Source organism: Manis javanica, chromosome 14, assembly GCF_040802235.1.
Source record: "Manis javanica isolate MJ-LG chromosome 14, MJ_LKY, whole genome shotgun sequence".
NCBI lineage: Eukaryota > Metazoa > Chordata > Mammalia > Pholidota > Manidae > Manis > Manis javanica.
In genome coordinates, this window is record NC_133169.1 from 91,506,845 (window position 1) to 91,534,738 (window position 27,894).

Here is a 27,894-nt window from a genome sequence, read left to right on the forward strand (position 1 = left end):
GGCCTCCGCTGGATGAAAGAGAATGCGGGTGGTCGGGGCCCTGGGGCTCTGAGGTCTGCCGAGCCTCACTCAGTCTCGGGGCTGCCCTACACTGGCTGTGCGACCTTGCACGGTGACATTGAACATCTCAGAACTTTCTGTTTCTTCATCAATAAAATGGGGGTGATACCACCTAATTCATCAGCCTTTGAGATCATATGGATGAAATAACACATGGAAAGTGCAATAATATTTATAGAACAGAATAATGTACAAAAACTTTCTGTAGCTTGCCAGAACCACAACAAATCTTAATTTCCTTCTCTTCAGATTCTCTCTCCCTCCCTCCCCACCGCCCTTCTTTATAGCATGGAAGCTAGTGTTTCCTGTAAGTACTGTCTTGCCAATGGGTTTCAGCCCTGGACAAGTTCACTATGGATCCAGTGAGAATGAAAAAATGACCCCGGAATATTCTTGGGGTAAAAGAGTTTATATCCCACCACGGCAGGTCAATCACTAGAATCCCATCCACTCACAGCAAGGCTGCCTGCAGCAAGCCGGCCTCTGCCTCCGGGCCTCTCCGCCTCCGCAGCCGTCTCAGTCTCTGTCCTCTGTGCTGCTGCCACTCCAGCCTCTGCTCCCCTGCAGCCGTGCAGCCCAGAGCCCTAGGAGGAGCTCTTTATATAACCTCAATGACAATGTAGTGCCCACACATGTGTAATGAGCTAGCCGACCACAGCCAGGTGAGAATCCTGGCCACAGGAACCTTCACCTTCTCCACAGTCTGACTGTAGAACTGAGAATTCCAGGGGAAATGAAAAGAAGATGAAAAGAGCCTTCATTTTAAAAATAGAAGTCGCTTCCACAGTGCACACCTCTACTGAGGGGAGGTGGAGAAGAGATGAAGGTGGTCGAGCAATAAGTGCTACGTCAGTGTTTCAAAGTTTATGCATCTTCAAAGAGATTTAAGCATTTTGTGCAACTTCATTTTAATATACTTGCAAAGTAGTCATTAAAATATATAAGCCACTTGCACTGGAATTTCTTCACAGAAAGAGGAATAAAAGCAGCTTAGCCATTTATAAAACCTACATCAAAACTCCATGTCTCCTATTTTAGATAAAATAAGATATATTACAGACCAGGGGCTTCAAACTTCAATGCTGGGGAGTTTGATAAACATGCAGCTACTTGAACCACACGCCAAGAGATTCCATTCAAATAGGTCATGGATGGGAAATCTGCATTTTTAACATCTCCCAAGATTCTGATACAGATGAATTGTAGAATCTGAGAAACACTGGCTGAATGGTTAAGAGCTTGGGCTTGAGGATGGACAGCCTGAGCTCAAATCTTAAATCCACCACTTTCTAGCTTTGCAGACTGGGGCAACCTCTTCACCTCTCTGATCCCCGACACGTAGGCAGAAGCACTGAATAAATACTAGCGACTGACAGTAACATTATTACGCAGACTCAAAGGGGCTTCAATTCTTTTTTTCTTAATTTTTTCATTCTTGCTGCCTTTTCTTTTCCTTTTACAAATCCAAAGTAACGGTGTCTTATGCAAGCTGTAAGTTTATTTAGCTTTCAGACGACAGTCTGGAATTAAAATAGTCCAGAACTTGTCTGACAGCTCTACAACCCAGACTGCATGCTTCCCTCTTTAGGTGTAACCCTCATCCTCACTGTTCAAAATGGCAGCTAGAGCTCCAGCAGTCACGTCTGCATTCCACATAGCAAAATGGAAGAAAGGAAAAAGACAACCAACCTCTCCCAGTAATCCTAGAACTTGCTTATACCCACTGGCCAGAGCGTAACTGTCAGGGAGGCAGGAAAATGTGGCAGTGTTCCAGGAATGTACCCAGAAAAACATGATGTCTATTACAATGGAAAATGGGGAGAAGAAATATGGAGGGACGACTATTGTCCCTTGATATATCCAACCCTAGTTGTCTAAGAGATTCAGACCACTTCCCAGAAATCCTCCGTCCCATCCTGCTTCTATCTGCTTATTCCTCAGGTCGGGAAGACCTTCTCCCAAAAGACAGTTGCATTTTGTTGATCGTACTCAGCTTGGCTTACTTTATTCCTGAATTCCTCCCAAACCTTCCATTTCTCATCCCCCAACTTCATTCATTTTATCTCTTACCCACTTTCAATAGGCTATCGATACTTTTTTTTAATACTCAAAATTCTCACCAGTTAGAAATAACCACTCTTAAATTGTTGGTATATAGCCATCTAGCATTTTCCCCACGTAAAAACATATGCATATATTTATAATCAAAGCCTAGTCTTCTTAATTGTTTTTAACCTCTTCTGTCATACTTAACAGTATATCATAAGTCTCGAATGTTAAGTCTCGAATGTTACTAAGTATAGATCAACATCATCAATTTTAATGACTGCAGGGTTTTCCATTGTCTGGATATATCATAATTTATTCAGCCAAATCCATTTATGCCCACAGCGCCGTGCTGCCCTCTGGGTACACACACCCTTGATCACTCGCGCACTAGCCTCCTGAGGATGAGCTGCGTGCCTCTGGTCCTCTGACTCCCCGGCTCTCCTTACTGGATTCAGGGGCCAGCAGCAAAGCATGGCTCTACCATCCCACCCGCACGGCGCTGTCCCGTTCTTGTCTCTACCCTTAAGCTGCTTGAAATCCCTTCTGAAATGAACATTGCAGACTTGGAAGGTGCCTGAAGAACTCAAGTAATGCCTCCTATGCCCCCTTCGGAAGAGCGAGACCGCGCCCTCCACCCCAGTGCGGAGGAAAGCACAAAGGGAAATACAGTCCCAGGTGACACCAAAGGGCTTTCATTAAACCTAAGTTATTAGAACTTTCAGTTTGCCAAAACGACTTCAAGCAAGACCGGCATGGGGCCACTTTTGTGTGGAGAAACCAGTTTCAATTACAAAAAAAAATGCATTTGACTGATATAAGCATTTAGACAGACAACTGATGTGACAACTGACAGTTCTTCAGCTGATTTTTTTAAGACCGATGATTGATTTCTGACTGTTGCTTTGTCTCTGTTGTGCTTCCTAATGATCCAAACGCTCTTGAGCTTTACATTTCCTAGAAGAGGCGGAAGACAAATGATGTTGTATCACTGTCGATAACACTTTCTATTCTCAGGGGGTTCCGCCTCTGTTTCCCTCCCATCAGCACCCGGGAGTAGGCAGAACTGGCACCGTCAGCCCTCCACGATAGACGGTGATCATAAGAGATGTCAGCTTTTGAGCACACACTATGCTAAATGCATGATGAATATTATTTCATCCTCACAACTACCCCTGTGCGGTAGGCATGCCAGGATTGCCCCATGTTATAAATAAATACAGTTTAGAAAGATTAAATCACTTGATCACAGTCACACATGAAGAAAGAGGTGAAACCAGAATTTAAAATCAGTATTCACGCCCCAGAAAGAGTCTTACTCCAGTTCACATCGTTGTGGAATCAAGTCAAAACCCCTGTTCCCTGCACAGTGATTAAGAACAGGAACTCTAAATCAGGAAGCCTGCGTCCAGGCCCCATATCTGACATCGCCCCATTGGGTCACCTTGGGCAAGTTACCGAACCACTCTATACCTCAGTCACCCTACTTAGAAATGGGGATAATAAAAGCATCAACTCAACAGATAAGTGAGATGACCCACCAACAGCTCTTAGCACATAGGAAGGGCTCAGTAATTAGAATTAATATGATCCTTTCTGTTCCTTCAGCCTCTAAGCTAAGTACATATTTGATTGGTCTGTACCCCTGCAGGTGCCTCGAGCGAAGGCCTTATGCAACTACCGAGGGCAGAATCCTGGTGACCTGAGATTTAATAAGGGAGACGTCATCCTCCTCCGGAGACAGCTGGACGGGAGCTGGTACCAGGGGGAGATCAATGGAGTCAGCGGGACCTTCCCAGCCAGCTCCGTTCAAGTCATCAAGCAGCTGCCCCAGCCGCCCCCACTCTGCCGGGCCCTCTACAACTTTGACCTACGAGACAAAGACAAGAGTGAGAACAAGGACTGCCTGACCTTCCTCAAGGTAAGATTCAGGTGGTCACCGAGGTCACCAGCAACCACAGGAGACTTGTGGCGGAACCTGGAGTTGTTTGTTTAATATTTGCTGATTTTTTTAATTATGTATATTTTATATGTAATGTAGACATGTATATATGTGCACATATATATGTCATGTGCATGTATAATTCAAACTATATGGAAGTGAAGTTGCCAGAGAAATCTACTAGTAAGAGTTTGATGAAACTTTTCTATTGTGATTACAAAAAGCATTCACATATTCATTTTACAAACCCAGTTTGATGGTGTGCTATGCAAAACTGCAGCTCTTACCTCTTTATTATATATCTTACCCTACTGCTAATAATCTATAAGGATTTTCTTGCTGACCACATTCTGGTCACCTAATTCTTCTCATTTACAACATTCTATTTTGTTGAAAAAACTGCATTCAAAACACTCCAAACACACTCAATAACATAATTTCGCCTTTATACATAAATAACTTATTATAAGATACATTTTCCAAGCATATTAAGTACCCTAAGATATTTTTTCCTCCTTTCTATTGGATGATTCTTCACTGCATGCAAGTAACATTTCTATGGAAATCAAGACCACTCTAATCTGTGTATTCAGAATTACTTCTTAAACAATCAAATCCTCTCATAAAAACCAAAATTGGGGTGATTTTCATTCTTTGCTTCTTGTGATAAGTAGATCAAATATAAGCACAAGAAGTGGCTTTAGTAACCCAGGGAAGATCTTTTGTTTTGTAAAACGTTTTTATTCACTCCTGCCAGAAATGAGGTTGACGTCCACTTCCCTCAAGCTAGGCAACCTCTCTGTCCTCCATATTGTGAAATACTGGTCTTCATTATTGTCTTGTCACCTCAGTGAGTTCCCTAGGTAAGGTCCTCCTGTAGCTTAAGCTGCTACAGCTGCAGGAAAAGCAGTTCATTCCACAGGCATTTATTTAGTTAGCCACTTTGTGGCAGGCATTAGACACCGAGTTCTGGTGACACAGCTGGAGAAAGACCTAAGCAGGAAGCGCTATCTGCTCTTTTTACCCCTCTCTTTGAATTGCAAACTGAGACACTTACTCCACCTGCTTGTTCATTCACTGAGCCCATCCATGTGCCAAGCTGTCCGCTGGGAATAATGTGATGGATCACTGTCCCCCTGTAACAGAGCCACAATCTAGTGCAAGGATCAGATATGTAAATGGGAAATCACGGCAAAGGACCCAGATGAGAGGGCTCAATCCCTTCTGGAATGCTGTGGAAGGCTGAGACTACACCAGGAACTCTCGTGGTCTTCCTGAAGTCAGCACGCCCAGATTAAAGTCAGAATCTCCCCTCTCAAAGCTGCTCTTCTCCTGGTGTTTTCTATCCCAGTAAACTATGCAATTAATTCATGCACGCGTGCATGCATTCAAGTAATATTTACTAGATGACCACTAAAGGGAGGCACTGTATTAGGGTCAGGGGACACAGAAGTGAGCAACACAGACACAGGCCCTGCACACACAGAGTTCATGGTCTGATGGGGTGGACAGGTATTAGAGAGGTCATGACCTGAAAATATAGGACTGCCAGTTATAAAAAGGACAGATAAATCTAAGAAAAGGTATCATGCACTAATGAGTTTAGATTTGGATTCTAATTACTGAGGGGAAGGGACCAGAAGGTCAGAGAGATCAGTGGATGAATAGGCAGGTTTACATCCATAAACAGATATGGATGTAGGAAGATATTCCTGATGTGTTATGAGATGAAAAAACAAAAACAAATTGTCCTGTATCATAACTCCATTAGTATGAAACACAAGAACAGGCAAAACGAATGCATATGCTAGAGGTCAGAGTACTGGTCACCTCTTGGTGGATGATGGGAAAGGACATAAAGCAACTCTGGATGCTGGAAAGGTTCTATATCTCTTGGCGGATGGGGTTTCATGAATATAGTCAGTGTTACAATTCATCAGGCTTTACATCGAAAACGTATGTACTTACTGTATGCATGTGCATATGTTTTCGCAAAAGTCTCTAAAAATCAGTATGTTTATTCTTACTACACTGATGGACAGTGACTGTAATAGGGTATGTGGGGGGAACTTGAGAATATGGGTGAATGTAGTAACCACAACATTACTCATGTGAAACCTTCATAAGATTGCACATCAATGATACCTTAATAAAAAAATCAGTATGTTTATATATATATATATATATATATATATATATATATATATATATATATGTTTTATCTTCATGAAAAAGAATCTGGGGGAAAAATGTGTTAACCAAGGTGTTAACAGTGGCTGTATCTATATTGTGGTAGAATTCTTTATGTGTTTTGTTGATCTGTGTTTTCAAATGTTTCTACAAATCTACATATAACCTTTTTAAGAAGAAAAATTTGAATAAAAAGCCCTTTCACGTTTGATGTATTAGAAATTAAATAGGTTCTGAAAAGTCTTCAAAATTAGAATGAAATCTATTCTTCCTTTGGTAAGCTAAAAATACATCTCCCTATGGCTTCCATCTTAATTTGCCCCATCAGATTAATTCAAATGAAAAGCCCAGATTCTGCTGGTGATTGACAATTAGAAACATTTCCAAGTTTTCCTATTGGATCCCATTGATCCTCCAAATTATTTCTATTCCTTCTGTGGCCTTGGTGACCCAAATAACTGCCCTTATGGAGAAAGATCATTTTGACAGGAAGATTTTGTAAATAAATGATGAAAGAGTTACACTCCTTGCACCTTACACTCCAAGCTGATCTCCACAGAAAGCTTTCACAACCTGAAAACTGAGAGCGAATGCTGACCCAAGACTCTCTCTCTCTTTCAGGATGACATCATCACTGTGATCCGCCGAGTGGATGAGAACTGGGCAGAAGGCAAGCTGGGAGATCAAGTAGGCATCTTTCCTATCTTGTTTGTACAGGTACGTGAGTATCATGCCTGCATCTGACTCAAGCTTTCGCAGAAATACACACATGCCACAGTGATGCCGGGAGCAACTCCTTTTTGATATGAGGCTTATTTCAGAACGAATTAAAGTCTGTAAAGAAAAGATGAGAGATGATAACACCCAGTTCTGGCAAAGAGTGGAGAAATGGGCCGTTTCATTCTGCTTATGCAAGTGTAAATTGGTGCAATCTCTCATAGCCAGACTCAAATAAAGTCATATCAAGAACATTAAAAATGTACATCTCCTTTGAGTCAGCAATTCCACTTCTGAGAGTTTATTGCAAGGAAAAATTTAAATAAGTAGGCAAAAATATATGTACAAAGTAAATAAAAATGTTCATCGTAAAATTGTGTGTAAAGGCGGAAACAACAAATAATCTAAATATCCAGTGATAAGTTTTACTTTTTAAAATTACGGTGATGGAAAAATATGTACTCATTAAAAATAATGTTAAAGAAGAATATTCAATATCATGGTATTATGGAAAGATGTTTATGATTTGCTGTTAAGTAAAATAAAGTTGCATAGCTATAGAGTTTCAGATTTAGAAAATGAAAAAGTTCTCAAGACCTGTTTCACTACAATATGAATATACTTAACATTACTGAGCTGTATACTTTAAAATGGTTATTATGGTAAATTTTATGTTATGTGTTTTTTACAATAAAAAAGCAAATGGAACTATATGAAATTAGCTTTATAATTACATGTGTATAGATATAAATCGATAAAGGACTGGAAGTAGATGTACCAAAATATTAGCTGTGGTGATCTGCCACCAGATGCTGAGCTTCTGAACACTTTCCATTTTCTTCTGCCGGCTTATATTTTCTAAGTCTTCTGAAATGGGCATATATTACTTCTGGTTTTTTTTTTAAGCTGCCTTAAAAAAAAAGAACAAATTGTTGTTAACAACCATTTGATCAATAAATAAGAGAGATGCCCTCTCAAAAAAAAAAAACATCAATAATAGAAATCATTTAAAAAATTAATTAATTAAAAAAATAAAAGAACAAAAGAACACATATTAAGCTATCTACCTATTTCTCGAATATAATAATATAACATGGACTCTGTACCCCCTCTGTCCTTGAGTCTCACCCTAGCTTGAGGCAGGTCATTACAAATTTCAAAGAGAGGTTTCATTGTTTAACTTCATTTACTGGGTACTTGACAGGCGAAAGGCATTAAAAGGGAACAGTGGGGAGCCATGAAAGAAGGCGCTCTCCACCTTCTAGGAGGGTGCAAACAAAACAGGTGTAGTTGGAGAGAAAGGACCGATTTGTCCATTCCTAAGAGCCAAAGCAGGTTCTGAAGTAAACAGTGTGGCCAGGACACTGTCTGGCTTTCAACCTTTGAAGCCATACTTCTTCTATTCAATCAGTGGTGAAGGGATGAAAATGGAGAGGGAGACAGAGGAAGGGTCCAGAGAGGCTAGTCTGCTTGCTGTCTTTAATAAACAATGTTCTCATTCCCACTGCTTTTTCTCTTCCTGAGGCCCTTTTCAGGTTCACCCACCCAATTCTCTCTACCTGCTCAAACTGCACTAATTTTACAAGGCTCGGCTAGAAACCCATTTTCTCCCTAAAATTTCAGCAACCAGTTGAACACTCAGTTGTCTTTTTCTTCTCTGAACATCTGATGGGCATGTTGCTTGGACTCCACAGGCTAGCCTAACACAGAACAGTACACTAAACAAAAAACCTAGCTGAACAAGTGAGTGAATTAAAAAAATATTTGCGAGGTGTTCAGACTAACTAGGAAAAAGTTTAAAAAACAAACCACCCACTGTGACCCTGTCCTAAACATACACTCAGTCATTCAACCTATTTTTCATTGCATGCCTGCTAAATCAAGTTCCGTGCTGGGTTCTTAAGATACAAGACAGATATAGGTCCCTTCTTTCAGAGACTGTGAAGTCAGACATTAATCAAGTAATTGCAAGGGTAATGAATGAATGAGGCAGAGTAAAGCAGAGGGAACAGTTGCGGGGAGGGGGTTTGATGTGCCATTTACCCGGGTAGGGGGTCAGCAAAGGCCTTCCAAGCCAAGATCTGACAGATGGTTAGGAGTTAGGAGTGTTTCAGGGAATAGACGTACATGCATAAAAGTCATGCAGGATGAGGAAGTGTGGTGCATCCAAGGGACCCGAAGAAACTAGAGCTGGAGCCCAGGGGTTGCGAGGGACAAAAATGAAGCCAGGGAGGTAAGTGGGAGACAGATCACAGCAGGCTGGGGAAACCTTCCTGTGTCAGACTGGATGAGCTAGGTTATGCTGTAATAACCCCTAAATCTCAGTGGCTTAATAAGGAAAAAATTATTTCTCACCCGTATCACACATTCCGCACAGATGGTAAGAGGCTCCGCTCACACGGCTGCTCTGGAATCTAGAGTCGTGAGCTGGGCCACCTCATCCCTGCACCACGTGGAGCACACGGGCTTTCTAGTTTTCCTGGCGGGGGGGCGTGAGGAGGGACACTTGTTGCTCCCACTCAGCGCACTGGCCTGAGACAGTCCCTTAGCCCCCACCTGCCTTCCAGTCAGAGGACATGCAACATTTGGTATCATTCTCTCCTCCATAGACTCAGAAGTCAGCGAAAGCCCCTGAAAGCTTTTAAGTGAGGCGGTGACTCCATGAGGTCTGGGTTTCCTCGACTGCTCTGGCTGCAGGGGGGAGAGTAAGTCGAAGGCAAGGGTGGGGATGGCAGAACGAGCAGTTAGGAGGCCGCTGCGTGGCTCAGTTAGACGACTGTGGCCGGAACTAGTAGAGTGGAAACAGGTACACAGATTCAGACAAGTTTTTGGAGGTAGGTCCACAAGTCCCAAGGCTGACAGCAGTGGGGGGTAGGGGGAGGCGGTAGCCAAGCATCAGGCCCCACTTTCTGATTTGGTGTGCCTATGGCAATGGCAGAGCTATTCAACATTTGCTGAAAAGGAACAATTTTCATAATTGGGAGATACAGTTAAATCTCCAAGGACAGGACAGAAATCATCTACAACTAATACCTAGTTGAACACATAGGAGGTGCTTAAATGTTTGCAGATTTAGAGCTTGCATGGCCCCCTGAATTATTTCCAGATGCTTCTTCATAGCTCTGGGGGGGAAAGTCACTGATGATCTATTGCCCATTTCTGATACCTTTTTCTCCAAAACTTCTACACTTCATCATTATTCATTTGGGTACTCTCCCCACCACTTCACCTCTGAAATTAGTGATTACAAGACTGCTTGCAACTATCATCCAACTAACCATTGCTTCAATTGTTCTCCTAATTGCTAGGAAGTGAAAAGAATAATCAAGTGGTTGCTCTAATCTGGAAACCTGGTTTTCAAAAATTACTTGAAATCTTAATTGAGTTTTTTAAAGCAGTGCGTAAATTTTGACCCCAGTCCTTTCATTAAGACCAGCCCTTGCTGGCAAACTCTAAATACTGAATCACCAGTGCCATGAGAAGCAATTGGAAGAAAAGCTTCCTTAAGAGTGACCAGGTTTGGGGCATAGACAAGATTTTTCTTGTTAATGCATCATTTGTTTTATTGAATTGCACCTGGCTACAAAGGTGGTAAAACCAACACTGAGCTTACACCCGTTCTTGTCAGGGCTTCAGCGGGACCTGCCTCAGTTACATGAGCCTTGCCCGGCCCAATGAACCTCAAGGATATTGTTTCTAATGAGTGGGTGCAAATTTAAGAAATGTGCGGTCCTTCCCCAATGAGCTATTCGTCGTGCTGGCAGAGGACTAACAGTCACACGGGACCCACTGTGAATGCTGCCCGACCGAAATGCTGGTGGTATGGCCACCCAGGGGGCGGAGCAATTAGGTGAAGGCAGAAAAAATCAACTAATTTCCTTGTAGCTGTGAATGTTGATACAAAGTTTACTCATTCATCCCAAAGAGTGTAAATCATCCTCTTACTGGGTGAACAATAGAGGGCTGGCTCTGGGGATCGTAAGACGTTGTCCCTAGTCCAGGCTTCTGTCAGAGGTTGCCTGTCACAGTTTCAATAACTTCCTAATTGGTCTCTATTTCTACTCTGGCACTCCCAATTAACAGCCAGAAGAACTTTTTATGTATTCATTTTAATTTACATGGAGTAAAATTTATTCTTTTTGATGTACAATGCTATCCATTTTGATTAACACACACATTATAACCACACCAACTCAAGGTATAGAAATAGTTCCAACAGCCCCCCAAAAAGTACAAGGACATGCTGCCACTTTGAGGTCAGCTCCTTCCCCGGCTCCCAACCCCTGGCAACCACCAATCTGCTTTCAGCTCCTGCAGTCCTTCTCCTGTCCCAGAATGTCCTAGCAGAGGGGTCAGGCAGACTGTGGCCTGCCGGGTCTGGCTCCCTTCACTTAGCACAATGCACTTGAGAGTCGGCCTGTGCGCGCGGGTCAGCCGCACACCCCTTTTCATTGTTCAGCTGTGTCCGTGGTACAGATGTGTCAGTGTGTGTATCCACCCGCCAGCTGAAAGCCATTGCGGTTCCTCCTTTTTGTAACTGAAGTGTAGTGGACATGATACTGTAACAGTTTCAGGTGTACACCATCGTGATTGAGCATTTATCTACATTACCAAATGCTCACCAGGATAAGTCTAGTTACCATCTGTCACCATATGAAATTATTGTAGTAGTACTAACTATATTCCCCATGTTGGACCTTTCATCCCTATGACTTATTTATTTTATAACTGGAAGTTTGTTCCTCTTGATGCCCTTCACCTACTTCTCTACTTCCACACCCCTCCCGCTCTGGCAACCACCAATTTGTTTTCTGTGTTAATGAGTCTATTTCTGGGTGTTTGTTCATCTGCTGTGTTTTTTAGATTCCATATATAAATGAAATCATGTGGTATTTATCTTTCTCTGTCTGACTTATTTCACTTAGCATAATACCTTCTAGGTCTATCCATGTGGTTGCAAATGGCAGGATTTCTTTCTTTTTTGTGGCTGAATAATATTCCATTGTGTGTGTGTGTGTGTGTGTGTGTGTGTGTGTGTGTGTGTGTGTGTGTGTGTGTGTGTATTCACCTATTGATGGACATTTGAGTTGCTTCCATATCTCAGCTATTGTAAATAATGTTGCAATAAACATAGGGGTATATATTATCTTTTCAAATTCATGTGTTTGTTTTCTTTGGATAAATACTAGGATATGTTGAACTGGAATTAGAATTGGAATTACTGGATCATGTAGTAGTTCTATTTTTAAACTTTTTGAGGAACCGCCATTCTGTTTTCCATAGTGGCTGCACCGCTTTACATTCCCACTAATAGTGCACAAGGGTTCCCTTCTCTCCACATCCTCACCAATACTTGTTATTTCTTGTCTTTTGGATAGTGGCCATTCTGAATAGTGTGAGGTGATACCTTGTGGATTTGATTTGCATTTCCCTCATGATTCGTGATATTGAGCATCTTTTCATGAGTCTCTTAGCCGTCTATGTCTTCTTGAAAAAATGTCTATTTAGTCCCTCTGCCCATTTTCTAATTGGATTATTTGTTCCTTTGGTGTTGAGCTGTCTAAGTTCTTTGTATATTTTGGATAGTAACCCCTTATTGGGTTTATCATTTGTGGATATATTCTCCCATTCAGTGAGTTGCCTTTTTGTTTTGTTTATGATTTCCTTCACTGTGCAGAAGCTTTAAATTTGATGTAGTCTCACTTATTTATGTTTGCTTTTGGTGCCCTTGCCTGGAGAGACATATCCAGAAAAAAATTGTGAAGGCTGGTATCCAAGGGTTTACTGCTTTCTTTCTTTAAGTTTTATGGTCCAGGGTCTTACATTTAGGTCTTTAATCCATTTTAAATGTATTCTTGTGTGTAGTATAGGAGAGGGGCCCAGTTTCATTCTTTTGTATACAGCTGTGCAGTTCTCCCAACAGCATTTATTGAAGAGACTATCTTTCCCCCTTGTATATCCTTTCCTTTGTGATAGATTAATTGTCCATATGAACATGGGTTTATTTCTGAGCTCTCTATTCTGTTCCCTTGGTCTATGTGTCTGTTTTCTGTGCCAGTACCATATAGTTTGATTATTATAGTTTTGTAGTATAAAATCAGGAAATGTGATTTGTTCTTCTTTCTCAAGATTGCTTTGACTAGAGTCTTCCGTGGTTCCACACAAATTTTAGGATTATTTGTTCTAGTTCAGTAAAAAGTGCTATTGGTATTTTAATAGGGATTGCTTTGAATCTGTAGATTGCTTTGGGTAGTATGGATCTTTTAACAATGCTAATTTTTCCTATCTATGAGCATGGTTTATCTTTCCATTTATTTATGTCATCTTCAATATCTTTCATCATTACCTTAAAGTTTTCAGAGTACAGGTCTTTCACCTCCTTGGTTAAATTTATTCCTAGGTATCTTATTCTTTTTTGGTGCAATTGTAAATGAGATTGTTTTCTTAATTTCTCTTTCTGCTAGTTCATTTTTAGTATATAGAAATGCAACAGATTTTTGTATATTGATTTTGTATTCTGCAGCTTTCTGAATCCACTTACAAGCTCAATAACTTTTTGGTGGAGTCTTTAGAGTTTCCTATATCAAATATCATGTCATCTAAGACACTGTAATTCTTTGCAGTTGTTGGCAACTATGATAAAGCTGCTATAAACATTTGCATACTTGATTCTGAGTACGCTTAAGTTCTCATTTCTTTTAGGTAATTACCTAGGAGTGGAATTTCTGGGTCAGATGCTAAATATGATTTTAACTTTGTAAGACGCTGCCAAATCATAGCATGAGTTTTTAAAAAGTATAAATCAGATCATATCACTCCTCTGTCTAAATCCTGCCAAAGGCTTCCTATCACACTTAGAATAAACTTGAAGCCTCCTGGACACTTTGTGACCCAGCCCCCGTCTGTCTGTCTATCTCTATGGTCTCCTCTTTACCACCTGCTCCTCATCAATGTGTTCTAGCCTTCTCTTTGTTTCTTTCTTGTCTTTTTATCAAGCAGGCTGAGTTTTTACCCCCTTAGGACCTTTTCACTAGTTCATACTCCCTGTTCTTGGAAGAGTCCCCCCATCTTCCTCCCATCATCTTCCTCCCATCATCTCCCTCCCACCTCCACATGGCTGGCTCCTTGCTGGCATCCATATCTCAGCTTTAGCGTCACCTTCTCAGCAGGGCTTCCTTCACCCTGGCCACCTCCCTCCGGACTAAAGGAGCCACCTCCCCGGCCGCACTCTAGCACCTCTGATTACTATCTGGCATTTTCCTCTTTGGTTGTTTGCATGCTGGCTCTGCCATTTATAAGACACCGTTCTGGACCTCAACTCTCTTATCTTTCAAGTGGACATAATAATGCCCTTTCCCAAAAATGATGATTTTTTTTCACACTATTACAAGTGTATTCCTTCTTAAGTCAGGAATTACATCTTCTTTAAAAGTTTCTTTCTCCACTATTTTAATCATCTGTATATTGTCATTAAAAAGCTCTTAAGTAGGCAAATTCCCTTTTATCTCTATAGTTGAAACTCTAAATTAGAATGAGACATGTGGTTTTCCAGGGCAATTGGTGACAATTATACTGATGGAAATTTAAGTAATTGCCCTGGAAAGTTTTCTTCACACGAACCCCTGCTTTGACAAATACTTCAGATTTTTCAAAGGAAACGAACTCACAGGGGCCTTTGGGGGGCAAGGCACTCAGACTACCAGTGTGGCCAGAGCTTGTGCTCGAGCTCGCGGCCACCAGACTGCAGGGCCACTATTACAGTGTCAGGAATTTGTCCGGACAGTCGTTAAACCATTGGTAGGTATTTATTCCACAGAAATCAGTAAACTACAAATCCAGGCACTTTTGTTTCCTGATTTACCAGCATGCCACTGACTAAAAGAGAATGAAATGACGATGAATGGAAGCATTTAAAGGAAGTCATAAAGGACAGTCTGAGCATAACAGTTGGGTCCTGAAGGGATTACATTCTGGCTGAAACACTTACCGAATGTAGGAACTTGAGCGACATCCCCACATCCTTCCACAAATGCTCAAGGAGCACCCACTCTGGGATGCAGCAGAGATGACCATGCATGAGGTTCCTGCCCCCAGGCCCTCAGGAAGCCAGCAGTGCGGTGGGAGACAGGGAAGTAAATGACTATGGAGTGAAAAATGCCATGACAGGAAAGCCCAGGGGCTACAGAAGCACAGACAGGGCAAGCAGCCAGCCCAGAGGGGGCTCAGGAGTGAACAGAGGAGGACGGGGAGGGTCCACTCGGTGTGAAGGCCTGAGACAGGGCTGGGAGAACGGGCAGAGGGAGAGGCCCCTGATCAGGGAAGGGTGTCGTGGCTTATTTTTAACCCCTTTGGACCTCAGTAAAAGAGTAATACCTACTTCGCAAGAGAGTTGTGAGAATGTATCAATATAGCAAAATACTGAGACCTATTGACAAAAGGCAGAAGCTGAGCACGTAGTGACAGCAACCGAGGTGGTGGCATCTGACCTGCTTTCAGACTGGCCTGGGCAGGACCCAGCTGCTCGCGTTAGATCCGGAAGACTAACTTCTCATCTGACCTTTTGTCTCTTCAGCCAAATCTCACCGCAAGACACCTCCTAGAGAAGAATAAAAGCCACCAGTCATCCTGCACAAAAAGCCTGTCTCTGGCGTCCTCATTTTCCAGAAGCAAGGCGGCCAACACCCCTACCCTCCGAAGGGGCCCCGGGGGTAAGAGGAAGGGGCCCGGGCAATTCTCCATCATGACAGCATTGAACACCCTCAACCGGATAGTGCATTCTCCTCCAGGGAGCCGTCTGGTAGAGACCAGCACCCCGGTGCTTATCAGCTCCAGCAACCCCTCTGTGATCACCCACCACTCGGAGAAAGCAGATGTTCCTCCCAGATCTGCGGGGCAGGTAGGACACAACTTACCTCTGGGCTAAGGGCATCTTGGAGACGGACAGATGATCCATACCATGGCCCAAGCAATAGTGGGCGTTTAGTACTTGCAAGTCACCCGTAGTGTGTGAATAATAACTAGCGCCGTGTGTATTATGTGTCAGAGCTGTGTGTACATGATCTCATTTCATCCTTGAAATAGCCTCTGAGTTTAGCATTATTATTCCCATGGTACAGATGAGAAACTGAGGCTCAGAGAAGTTGAACAACTTGCTGAATTTGCACAGATACTTTGTTTTCTCGTGCTCAGAGCCGTGACATGTTCCTGTCCCTTGGAGAACTTCCCTCCAAGGAAATAACGGCACCCATTTCATTGACAGGGTCTTGGCATCACGCTTTCAGATTCACTGTTCCATTGCCTTGCAGTGGATTAGGCATCCAATGCAAAGGAAGGAAAAGAAAGAGAAAGAAACTGTGTTATTAGGTCTTTTCAGGACAGGCTACATAATTTGCAGGGCCCAGTGAAAAATGAAAATGCAGGTCCCGTATTCAAAACTGATGAAGAATTTCAAGGTACCAACAACAGAGCATCAAACCAAGGGAAGGGCCCTCCTCAGCACAGAGTCCTGTGTGACTACACATGTCACACACCCAGGAAGCCAGCCCTGGCTGTCTTCACATGCGACATCTATTTAGATAATGAATGTAAAGTGCTTGGTGTGATGCCTGGCACATACCGAGCACCCAGTATGCATTAGCTCTTCATACTGTTATTATCAGGCCTGGTCACCGACTAGCCAGCTGAAGGGGAAATACGCCCAGGGGCAGGTGGCAATTCAGAAGCAGAAGGGCTTCTAACAGCATGTGGCTATTTAGGTTGAAGGGTACTTTAGAAGATGAAGGGCTGGAGGCGTGAGGCAAAGTAATTAGGGAGAACTGCATGCTGGGTATTCTGCAGGAAACACTCCTTGAGACGATTCAGGTGGCAACTTGAAAGGACAGACTTCAACTTGCACTGACTTTTTTTTTTTAAGCTGTAAATCTTGTTTTAAAGTATGAATCCCTACCTTGGGATTAAATGGCTTAATTGGAGTCTAATCCCTTTTTAACAAGACAAGGGGGAGGAGAAAGTCAAGGGCTCTGTGTGCTGGCCTAAAAGGAAAGCCGTCACCATCTACAACCTTCTGCATCTTACACCTCCATCTGGATCTCTGCAAGGCTGGCTGTTCATGTAATTCTGCCTGCCACCTGCACTGCATGTGCCCACATGCACTTCCACCCCCATGTACCCTCTCCCTGCATAAGAAATCATAAAATTCCCTTTCTGTACACATGTTTCAAATGCTTTTTACAAGTATACACATGCTTTTACCCCAACTTCTCTCTCCACTAAACACACACACACACACACACACACACACACACACACTCTGTAATGGGAGCCTAGTGACTCACAGTTAAGCCAAAGACTTACAGAATTTTTCTGAAACCATTTTTTATATATAAAGATAGATGCACAGAGCACAGTCCACACTCAGTAGGTACAAGCTAGCTCACTCACCTGTAAGTTCGTTTCCCAAAAGATTTCGCCAAGAGTCCATTTCTGTGTGCCTTTTTGATTCTTGCCAGTTGTTTACCTCATCTACAGAGAAGCCGGAACAGAGTGGAGAATCCCAGTAGGATTCAAAACATGTAGTGTTCCTCCCTAGTGTTCCAAATGGTGACAATTCCAAAGTGAGGCATTTGTATATCCTATTCCCAGGGGACCCCTACACAGTATTGGTAGCCTTTTCTCCATTCAGATGGCTGTGAATCATAAGTATTTCTCCATGTTTACCCTGGTATTGTGAAAAATATACACTTAAAATGCCTCACTTATGAGCTACATCTAAAGATGGATGAGAAGTCGGACATATAATGAGCTCTCCTGCCTTTTTTCTCTGACATCCTTGAGAGCTGGGGCTGCGTCTAGCTTATCAAGCTCCCACAGTCCCCATCCCAGAACCCCACACAGGACCTTGTTCCTAGTACCCCATCCCAGAACCCACACAGTACCTTGTTCCTAGTACCCCATCCTAGAACCCACACACAGTACCTTGTTCCTAGCAGATGTTTGGTAAATCAAGAAGGAATCAAGACTTTTGACTTAAACATCTGGGCAGATGGTGGTGCCACATCCTCAGGGAAGGCTGGAGGAGGCACAGTTGACCGCAGAATGACCTTTCAACCAGTAAACACTTGTTGAGTGCGTACAGTGTGCTAGCAGCCATACTGAGTACTGATACTACTACCGAAACAATAAGAGCAGCAAAAATAATCTCAAGCCGTTATTGAAATTGATGTGACTGACTGGTTGGTTGACAGGATGATATCCTCTGGCAGTGGCCACTTCTTGTTGCCAGTCTCCTTTGAGCCCCATCCTCCATCCCAAACGACGGTTAGAGCCTTCGTGGGGGGTGTGTTACCACCACTTTCCAGCAAAATCATCAAGGGGCCCAAAAGAGAAATGACTTGGCCAAAGTTCATATAATCAGTAAATAGGGAGAGTCTGGATTGACCCTTGAACTGCCTGATTCTCGGACATACGCTCTTGTCACTCTGCCACCAGCGGGGACACCACCGTCATGGTGCTCTGGCCTCCTAGATGTCTGCAGCCCCCCTTTCCTGGGCTCCTCGGTCAACTCCCTCTAGACTCCAAAGCCTTCCAACATTCTTCGCCCCACCCACCTCTCAGAAGAATTTGCCCTGGGTTTTAATGTATGATCGCTTTGGTCCTTTATGAACTGACAAGTATGGAAGGTATCAAGAGGAAGGTTTTGCCCTCGAGGAGCTTATGGTCTAGAAGGGACACGAAAAATAAATGACCGACTATAGGGAAGTTCAGGCTCCTAACATGGGATGGGGACCCGCTGACACTCATAGTGACGTAAACAGTGTAAAGACTTAGAATTTACTAACGCAGAGCTGTGGACCCAGAAAGTTATTCCCTTTCCAGTTTCTCCCAAAGCCCCTGGTGATATCAAGAAGGTCTCAGTCTGGTGCCAGTCTGCCTTTACCACCTCTCCAGCACCTGCTAATCTCCTGCACGGAGGAGAAAGCAAAGCACCAGGCTCAGAGCTCTGGGTCGGCTATTGCCCGTCTCCGAACTGAACAGCACCTTTATGTTTTCATTATGTTGTCTGATGGCTATTTTCCATATCTGTCAAGTGATGCCAGTTTCATGTCCACAGCGTATATAAAAATATTAATTATTTATATTCTAAACATAGTTTTTCTTTAGAAAAACAGTACGTCAAGAAAGATGCAAGTGGTGTGTAGATGAGGCAAAAACCATGAAGATGGGGTGCAATGCAGTGCAGAAAACAGTGACGCAGAATAAATACGTGCATGGCCAGGGCCTGTGTGAAGGGTCATGGAAGCAGGGGGGAGGGCATTTGTCGATTTCAGCCTCACAGTCCCTGGGAGAGGGGTATCTGAGTCTGAATGTTCACCCCTTCTGTGAATGTGGAGTAAAAAGTGCAGGAACCTGTTTTTAGGGGAGAGCCCCTCTCAGCATGTCCAGGCCCCAGCAGCTGCATGGAGGGGCTTGGGGGAGTGAGGAGTGGGTGTCTGCAAAGCCCGCTGAAATCGTCCGGTTAAAGAGCCCCGTCCCCCGCCTGTGGTCAGGGTGCGTCCCGCGTTGCCTCTCCAGGCTTAAGCACCAAAGGGCAGTGATTGCTGCCTTCTGATAAAGAGGAGCCTGCGTCGGGGGGTTTGTTCTCCTATTGTCGTTGTGCCCTCCCACCTGTGGGAAGCCACTTGACACATCTGGCTGGGATGGCAAGAAATGACCTCAAAGATGAACTTTGGACTAAAAACAACTGTACCTGAAAACAAGTCTGGATGGGACCTGAAGACACCGAGCAGGCCCCCTGGGGAGCTGCAGAGGCAGAGGCCACGTAGGAGGGTTGGAACCAATGTAGCTGGTGATTGGGAGAGTCCTGGGGAGCATCTCTGGGTCTGTGCTGAGCAGGGTGCCTCAAGAGGAGGAAGAAAGCCAACCGCATGGAACACAGATTTGGAAGAAGTCCTTCAGAGGTGCCCCTTGATGGGGAGTCACAGTTGGCAGGCCCACACCCGAGGCTGTAGAACTGACTTGTTCCGGGTGTGGAGCCCGCGCCCTGTGCCCCGCACACTCACAGACAAGGAGGTGTCCTTGTCTCCGCTGACACTGGCCTTCGTGAGAGGTCCTGCTCGCTCCTTCCCCAGCACCCCCTCCCTGCGGGCATGCGGCCTCCTCCCCCGCACCTCCAATCTGCCCTGCGCCCTCCTTCAGCCTGCCCCTCCTTCTGGGCCACAGATCCCTGTTGGCGGAACTGCTGTCCAACCAGAAAGCCTGCCTTCATTCCGAGCTCTCCCCCTCCCCAGCCCCTGTGCCCAGTCAGTGAGCAGACTCATCTCGCCGCCGAGCTTATCACTGCTTCTGTCCTTCCCGTGCCATTGCCTTAGGTTTGGCCCCCACCTTCGGCCTAGACTGTTGCTGCAGCCTCCTGCCTGGCCTCCCGGAGCCCATCAGTCACCACGCATCACACCGGCCCCTTGGCTGCCAGTCTTGGCCTCCGTGACCATCTCTTGAAAACCCAAATCCATTCAGCTGCTTCTCTCCCCAGAGGGGTAATGGTTCCCCACAGTCCTCAGAGGCAGGACTACTAAAAGCCAGAAATGATCATAGAGGATATGCGGACGTTATGACTGTCCTCAAAACAGCTGTTCATAGGCAGTGTTGGTAGGTCCATCTTACCAAATAGGAAAACCTGAGGACAGAAAGATTAGAGAACTTGCCCAAAGTCTCAAAGCTAGAAACAGAGCCAGGATTTAAGGGAAGAACGGTGCTCTCTTCCCCTAGACAAGTTGGGGCATTCTAGACCCTCCAAGCCTGGCTACAGTCGGCCTTCCAACACCCGCAGGCCCCACAAACACCACACACACGCACAGACCAGGCAGGTGTGTGCACATACACACATGAACACGCACGCACACAGAATGTGGAGTGAACCACTCAACACTCCTAAGCACAGTATTCACTCGGCCACCTTTTTTGCTTTTTGTCCTTGTACTCGGCATAGTGCCTGCATTATTCTGGGCAGTGAATGAATGTTTGTGAAATAAAGAAATGCCGTTCCACGGCCTGTCGCGGTCATCCCCACCCTCCGCAGCCCTGTGGGCCTCCCCATTCTTCCAGAAAGCCTTGCCCTCCTCCCTGCAGCATGCGTGTCTCCCCACCCCACATGTTCACAGTGCATGGTTTATACCTGAGCCTTAACACACTCTTCTCTGCACTATAAATACCACACACGTATCTTATCGCCCTGCTCATTAAGAGTGAAAACATCTTAAAAGCAGGGATGGCGTTTTATTCATTCATGTTGCTGTTGACTTTCCAAAAACCCAATAAAGATTTCTAATAACACATTTTGCCTCAAGAATGAAAAACAAAGACAGGGGCCTCTGGCTTTTTAAAGCACTTACCAATCCCTTTCCCCTCTTCTGATTACCCAGAAAACTAGAGATGAGACAGAGACAAAAAGGCAGGTCACTGAGGTCAGGGTCAGGAACGCGTGCCCCTCCCCCACGCCATTCAAGCTTGATGACAACACGTCTAAGCACCTTCCCTAGGCTCCTGGGGAGATCAGCTGTCATGCACCCTGGTGAATTCTCAGGTCTATAAAGCTGACTCTTCTCTAAATTCCATATTTGAAATATTCTGAATGAAGCAATTTTAGGAACTTGATCTAAAAGTCTGGATCCTTCCTTTGTCTCCATCTTTCACAGGCATCTCCTAACGGAACTTCTTGGGACTCAGGACAGCCCTGATAGATGGTTTTTACTTGGTATTAAGTTAATTTCTTTCCTTTGGAAACACTCTCACTGCTAATTTTTGTTTAAGATTCTGGCAAATCCTCCTTCAAAGGTAAATGACAGTAGTAAATTTTTCCTTATATTATATTCTTATGTTTATATTCTCATGTTGATAGCTCCCAATATAAAATTCTCTCATCTTTATAATTTTCACTCAACAAATCCCTACTCATAAATGAAGTCATCACAGCACTCTCGAACTGACTGCAGTGATGGCAAGAGTTGTGGGTGGAAAAGTGGGGTGGCTTTCCCCCCCACACTTTTCCCCCAAAAGTGCTCTGTGTTCTGTTCCATGTCATCACTGTCTGCCCCGAAGTGCTTTCTATGGGGCCTAATGGGTGCTTGAAACTTGTTTGAGTTCCGAGACCACAGCCCCTGAGTGGAGACAGCCCCTCAGCCTGTTCTCCCAAACCGTCAGTCCATGCCTGGGCAGGAGCTCCCTGGCAGACGTCTGAAGACAGAAAAGGACACAGAGAGGGCCAGAGGGTTTCTGCTGCCCTCCGCTCTGCCAGGTCCCCCCCGGGGGGAAGAACCGCCGTGAGCCGCTTGGAGAAGCAGGGCTGTGTCCAGGAAAAGCCACCCCGGCTTCAGACTCAGACACCTCTTCTCCCCCGCCAGGGGTGGGACTTCGGACGAATCAATAGCCACTCTGAGCTTAGGTTTCCTTCAAAACACAGGAATCACCCCTACTGCACAATGTTGTTGGGAAAATCAAAAGATGTAAAGTGAATGTGAACTGCTTAGCTGTCACTTTTATTATTGTTGTTAGTATTAAAACTTTAAACAGTCAAAATATCTTAGCAGTCAGTGATAGATTTCTCTTCAGTCATTATCATGTACATTTCTTTAAACTTTTTTGTAATAGAAAATTTCAAGCACACATAAAACTTGAAAGAAGGGTATAATGAACCCTCATGTACACTTCATCCAGTCTCAGCAATTACCTGCTCACGGACTTATTTCAGTTACATCCCCATTCATGAACCTGCTCCCCGGCTGGTTATTCTAAAGCAAAGCTCAGATGACACATCATTTTATCCATATGTGCCTCAATATCTCTTCAAAATATTCATTAGGTATTTTCTTCTCCTAGTTTAACATAACCATAATACCATTATCACACATGAGAAAAATGGATAATAATTTCTTAAAATTCTTCGACAAGTAAAAAATTCTTTGACAAGAATACCTCCTGGACAGAACTAAGTACTTTTTTGCTTTTTGTCTTATTTTGATTAGGTGCATAATTCATTGGCTTTTAATATATTCATAGAGTTGTGCATCCATCACCATAATTTTAAACATTTTCGTTATTCCAGAAAGAAAACCCATACCTCTTGCCATCACCCCCAACTCCAGCGCTAGGCAACACTGATTCACTTTCTCTCTCTGTAGATGTGTCTTTCCCCTCATCTTTTAGAAGCAGAATCGCACAATATTTGGTCCTTGGTGTCCGGCTTCTTTCACTTATCATAATGTTGCCGGTTTCACCTGTTGTAGCGTATGTCAGTACTTCATTCCTCTTTGTGGGTGAATAACATTCCACTGCATAGATGTGCCTCTTTTTGCTTATCCATTGGCATCTGGGGTTTTTCACTTTTTGACTGTTATAGATACATGTTGTACACAACAAACATTTGTGTGCAAGTTTTTGTGTCGACATGTGTTTTCATAGGGGTATATATACCTAGAAGTGGAATTACTAAATCATACAGTAACTCTACGTTTTAACTGTTTGAGGAACTACCAACTGCATTCTCACCAACAGTGTTTGAGAGTTTCTCCACATTTGTTTTAGTACCTTTTTTATTATAGCCATCCTGCTGGGCATGACGTGGTATCCATTGTGGGCTTGATTTGCATTTCCTTGATGCGTAAGCATCTGTTCATGTGTTTATTGGACATGTGCTTTTTAGAGAACTATCTAGTCATATCTTTTGCTCAGGCTTTAATTGAGTTATTATCTTCTGATTATCAAGTTTCAAAATTCTGTACATATGCCAAAGGCATGTCCCTTCTCAGCTATGACTTGCAAGAATTTTATCCCATTCTGAAGTTACCTTTTCACATGCTTGGTGGTGTCTTTAGAAGCCCAAAAGGTGTTAAATGTGGTTTCCAATTTACTCTTTCCTTTGTTGCTTGTGCTTTTGGTGTCATATCTAAGAAATCGTGGCCTAATCCAAGTTCACAAAGATTTATCCCTATGTGTTCATTTAAGAGTTTTATAGTTTTAACTCTCACAGTTAAGTCTATGATACATTTGGAGTTAATTTTTGTATGTATTGTGAGGTAGGGATCCAAATTCATTCTTTTACAAGTGGAAAGAATGTTTCCTGTTATGCCTTAAAATTGATCCACATTCAGGTGTTTTAGCCTTCTCCATCCATTATAAGATTCCCCATCAGCATTGCACCTACTGGTTTGAGGCGCCATTCATGAGCATTCATTTGGAGTTGCAAAATGGTGACATTCCAAATCTATCATTCCTCCTATATTTTTTAAGCTGCAGCTGTTCTGTAAGATTGACTAAGAGCTTCTACAAGCTGATCATGTGTGAGATGTTATACTGCAAGTTTTACCCAAGTTACTGCACAGTGATCTCTAAACCTGCCTATCATAGGCCCTCAGCAAATATTGAAGAATCCGAAATTCATGCGTCTACCACTCTGTCCTCTCTCTCCCTGCTGTTCGTTGTTCTCTGTCTCCCTCATCTTTTCCTAGGCATTCCCCTAGCTCAAAGACAGGACTCAGTTCTCACCACCTTCTCGCCTGGCATGCTTGCCATCACTGAATCACTATCCCTTTTTCCACTGGCTACTGCCAGCTGGCCCCATGCCCTCCTGCCTGCCTGTGTCAGTCTCCTTATCACTGCCCTCAACTGACCTCAGCATCCTGCCCTCTGCAGCTGTGTGTTCCCCCTTCTGGCCCTCCTGAGGTCTGGTTCCCACACCTGGGCTAAAACCAGGAGAAAAAGGCCTAGCTTTGGCTGGCTTGGAGAAGAAAGGGCTTCAGGTATGATGTGGGAAGGACCAGTAAGTTTATTTTTTCCAAACCGGTTTATGCACAGTTTTGTATCCCTGTATCCAAAAGAGGGAAAGAACATACATCAGAACACGAAGGATTTCATGAGAAGAAACCACTCCCACATAGATTGTCAGAAACTAAACACTGAAAGGGCAGAAGGAGCCCAGGGAACCTGCTGTTTCTGGCTTTGGCTTTTATTTTCCCCTGTGGAGGAAGATGGATCAGTACAAAGAAAAAGGCTTTGAATCAGGCAAAGCTCCATGCCATGGCTTTGCCATTTAATAACTAAGTGACACTGAACTAAGTACTTTACCGCATTGAGCCTTGATGTCCTCATCTGCAAAAAGGTACGTCCTTGCAGGCAGGGTCTTTGCAAGGATTAGCCATGACTCGGTAAGATGCGGCCATTGCTATCACCTTCTCTCCTCCAAGCGGAGCCTTCAGAATATATCACCATCTGTGTGATTGAAGAGAACCACTGACTTAAGCAGGCAACGAGACAAACATCTAAAATCTAGATGACCCTTCCAGTCTGAATCCCATAAGATGAATTTCTTTATAATTAGTAGCAGATATGGGGGTGAGCTTATCTCATTTTACATGTAAGAAAACTGGCAGGAAAAGGTACTTCCATAAAAGACTCAGGTCTTCCAAAAAAGTTTAAATAAGTAAACTAAGTGCAATTTAGGACAGAACTAAAAGCCCTTGTATCATGCAATGCCTCATCCCTTACACGGTAGTCCCGGCTTGCAGCAGCCATCAGCAGCACAGGACAGGCGACGTCACACCTGATGGGCCGTCCTGTGCCCAGGGGGGCCTGAGAACCTGACCCGACTGCCGCCAGCATTAAGTGCACTTTGCCACTCCCGGTCCCAGTTTCCTCAGGGGGATGATAGGCCTGGCCTGCAGGGTGCAGCCTTGCCTGAGGAGTTAACAGCGCCCCCCGAAGGCAGGTAGCCCAGGAAGAGCCTCTCCTGAACACGGGTCACCACCGCGTCTCCACCTTCTGCTCAAGCACATGTTGACACAAGGGGCCTGTTTTCTTTCTGGCTATAGAGCTTTCTCGGCCCCGGCAGGACTGAGGAAGAATTCTCTGAGACAAAGAGCTTTTTAACAAAGTTTCTCAGCACAGGCGGTATAGCAAGAAGTCATGGGTTCTGGGGTCAGCTGACTCTGGGACGGCACTCACTCTGCCTCTTACTGAGCTGTGTGACATTGGGCAAGTTACATAAGCTCTCTGGACCTCAGTTTTTCCATCTGTAAAATGGAACGGGTGATGATCTTTTTTTTTTTGACCTCGTAAGATTGCTGTTGAGTATAAAACAAGGCAGGGCATGTGCATGAGATAATGGCCGGGGCTTGGCAGTGGTAAATGGCTTGATAAATGCTCCCTGTTATTACTGCTGGGTCAAGTCAGGAGGCTGTAACCATCCCCCAACCCCACCACCCCAGGGCTGGCTTGTGCAAACAGGCCTTGCTGAGAATGACATTCATCAGCCACAACCCTTCAGAAGGGTGATCTGCCAGGGCCTGCCTTGGGGTGCAAAGGCTTCCAAAATCCCCCTTGCTTCCTTGATAAGCATTGACAATTCTGAAAGTAGGGAAGGAATGTGACTTTCGGCCTTTATCTAGGGGGCCCATGGGGTAAGTACTTGCTCAGCTCAGACCTTCAGCTGCAAAACCAAGGAACCCCCAGGGAGGGAAGCCAAGAGTGACTGCAGAGAAACTTCAGATGAAGAGACCAGGAGGGAGACGGAGACTGGGCCGCCTGCCCACTGTTGTCTGTCTGCACCTTCCAGCTGTTTCTGAAGCCCATCCTCACCCAGTACGGTTACCCAGGCCCTTCACAGCCCATCCACGAGGCAGCTGACAGAACTGCTGGGTGCCCGGGGCACAGGGAGACAGCGGGCAAGGCAGACACGCATGCGGCTAGCAGGGAAGACAGACACTAAACCAAGCATTAGGAATTTTGGATTATAAGGCTGCCAGTATGCAAAGTGCTGTAAGGGGGAAGGAGGCGGAGAGACAGGAGTTTGTGAGGGAGGCCCACCTCATCTGGGAGGTCCGGGAGGCCCGCCTGGAGGACAACAGACGTCAGCCTGGTGACAGATGGAGGCGAAGCGAGGCCCTGCGTGCGCCTGGCCTCAGCAGCCCAGATCCCTTTACACCGAAGTCACGCCCGGAAGCTCCAGGGCTGCTGGTGCCGGCGATGCCTGCGGCACACGGATCCCCACCCCACCCCAGCTCCCCCAGGTCCTGTGATGAAAATCCTTTCTGGTTTCTGGTGACTAAAGCATGTTCGGTGATAAACCCTGCTGCTCAGCTCACATCCCTGATTCAGCATTTCTCCAGTCAGAGGTTAGACTTTACATCATCACTTTGCCCCATTAATCCTGGCAGGTGAGCCGCTCGGGAGCCCCGGCCCTTCCCCGGGTGAGAGAGGCACCCGCCCCGCTTGCCCCTCAGACATTTCAGCGCCGCCTCCTTAGCTCCGGGAGCCGGGCGCAGGGGTAGTGATGGCCGAGGCCACTGGGGCCTGCAGCACACACATGCACACACACCCCTCTGTCCCTCGTGTGGACGTCAGCCAGAGAAACCAGAGAAGCAGGGAGAAAGAGAAGGGCAAGAGAAAGAGAAAGGAAGGAGGTGTCCAGGGCTGCAGTCAGGGCCGGGAGGTTAGATTCCTTACTGGCACACTGACCTTGGCACGTGGCTCAACCTTGCAAGGCCTCGGTTCCTCATTTTTCAGTTGAGAAGCTAACAGCATTTTCCATGTAGACCAGTCTGGGAACTGAAGGAGGCTGTCGCATGCAAAGAATTCCTTGGCCTCAGCATTGTTGATGATTCTTTGTCGTGGGGACTGTCCTGCGCATTGTCACGTGTTTGCAGGTGTCCCTGGCTTCTAACAAATAGATGCCAGTAGCACCCACCACTCACCTGTGGCAACAAAATGTCTCCAGACATTGTCCAATGTCCCCCAGGGTCAAACTCAGCCCTAGCTGGGAGCCCCTGGTCATCAGCACAAGGTAGCCCAGGGCCTGGCATAGAGTAAATGCACAGTAAACGGCAGGTGATGGCGGGCCTGTGTGAGGCACATGCCCTTTCAGCACAGCCACAGCAGCCCTTCTTTCTGAACAT

The 27,894-nt window shown here is 44.7% G+C and overlaps 1 protein-coding gene across 4 annotated transcripts in view; it reads left to right on the plus strand.

Annotated features, from left to right (window-relative positions):
* Positions 1-27,894, plus strand: part of SH3RF2 (SH3 domain containing ring finger 2) — a 101,684-nt gene that overhangs the window by 41,463 nt on the left and 32,327 nt on the right. For 2 of the 4 annotated variants that reach the window (XM_017658689.3, XM_073221912.1), the window contains exons 3-5: positions 3,758-4,027; positions 6,860-6,955; positions 15,528-15,851. In XM_017658689.3, coding sequence (XP_017514178.3) covers positions 3,758-4,027; positions 6,860-6,955; positions 15,528-15,851 — 690 coding nt within the window. The remainder of the gene's footprint in view (positions 1-3,757; positions 4,028-6,859; positions 6,956-15,527; positions 15,852-27,894) is intronic. The other 2 variants (XM_017658692.3, XM_073221913.1) reach the window with 2 other exon arrangements.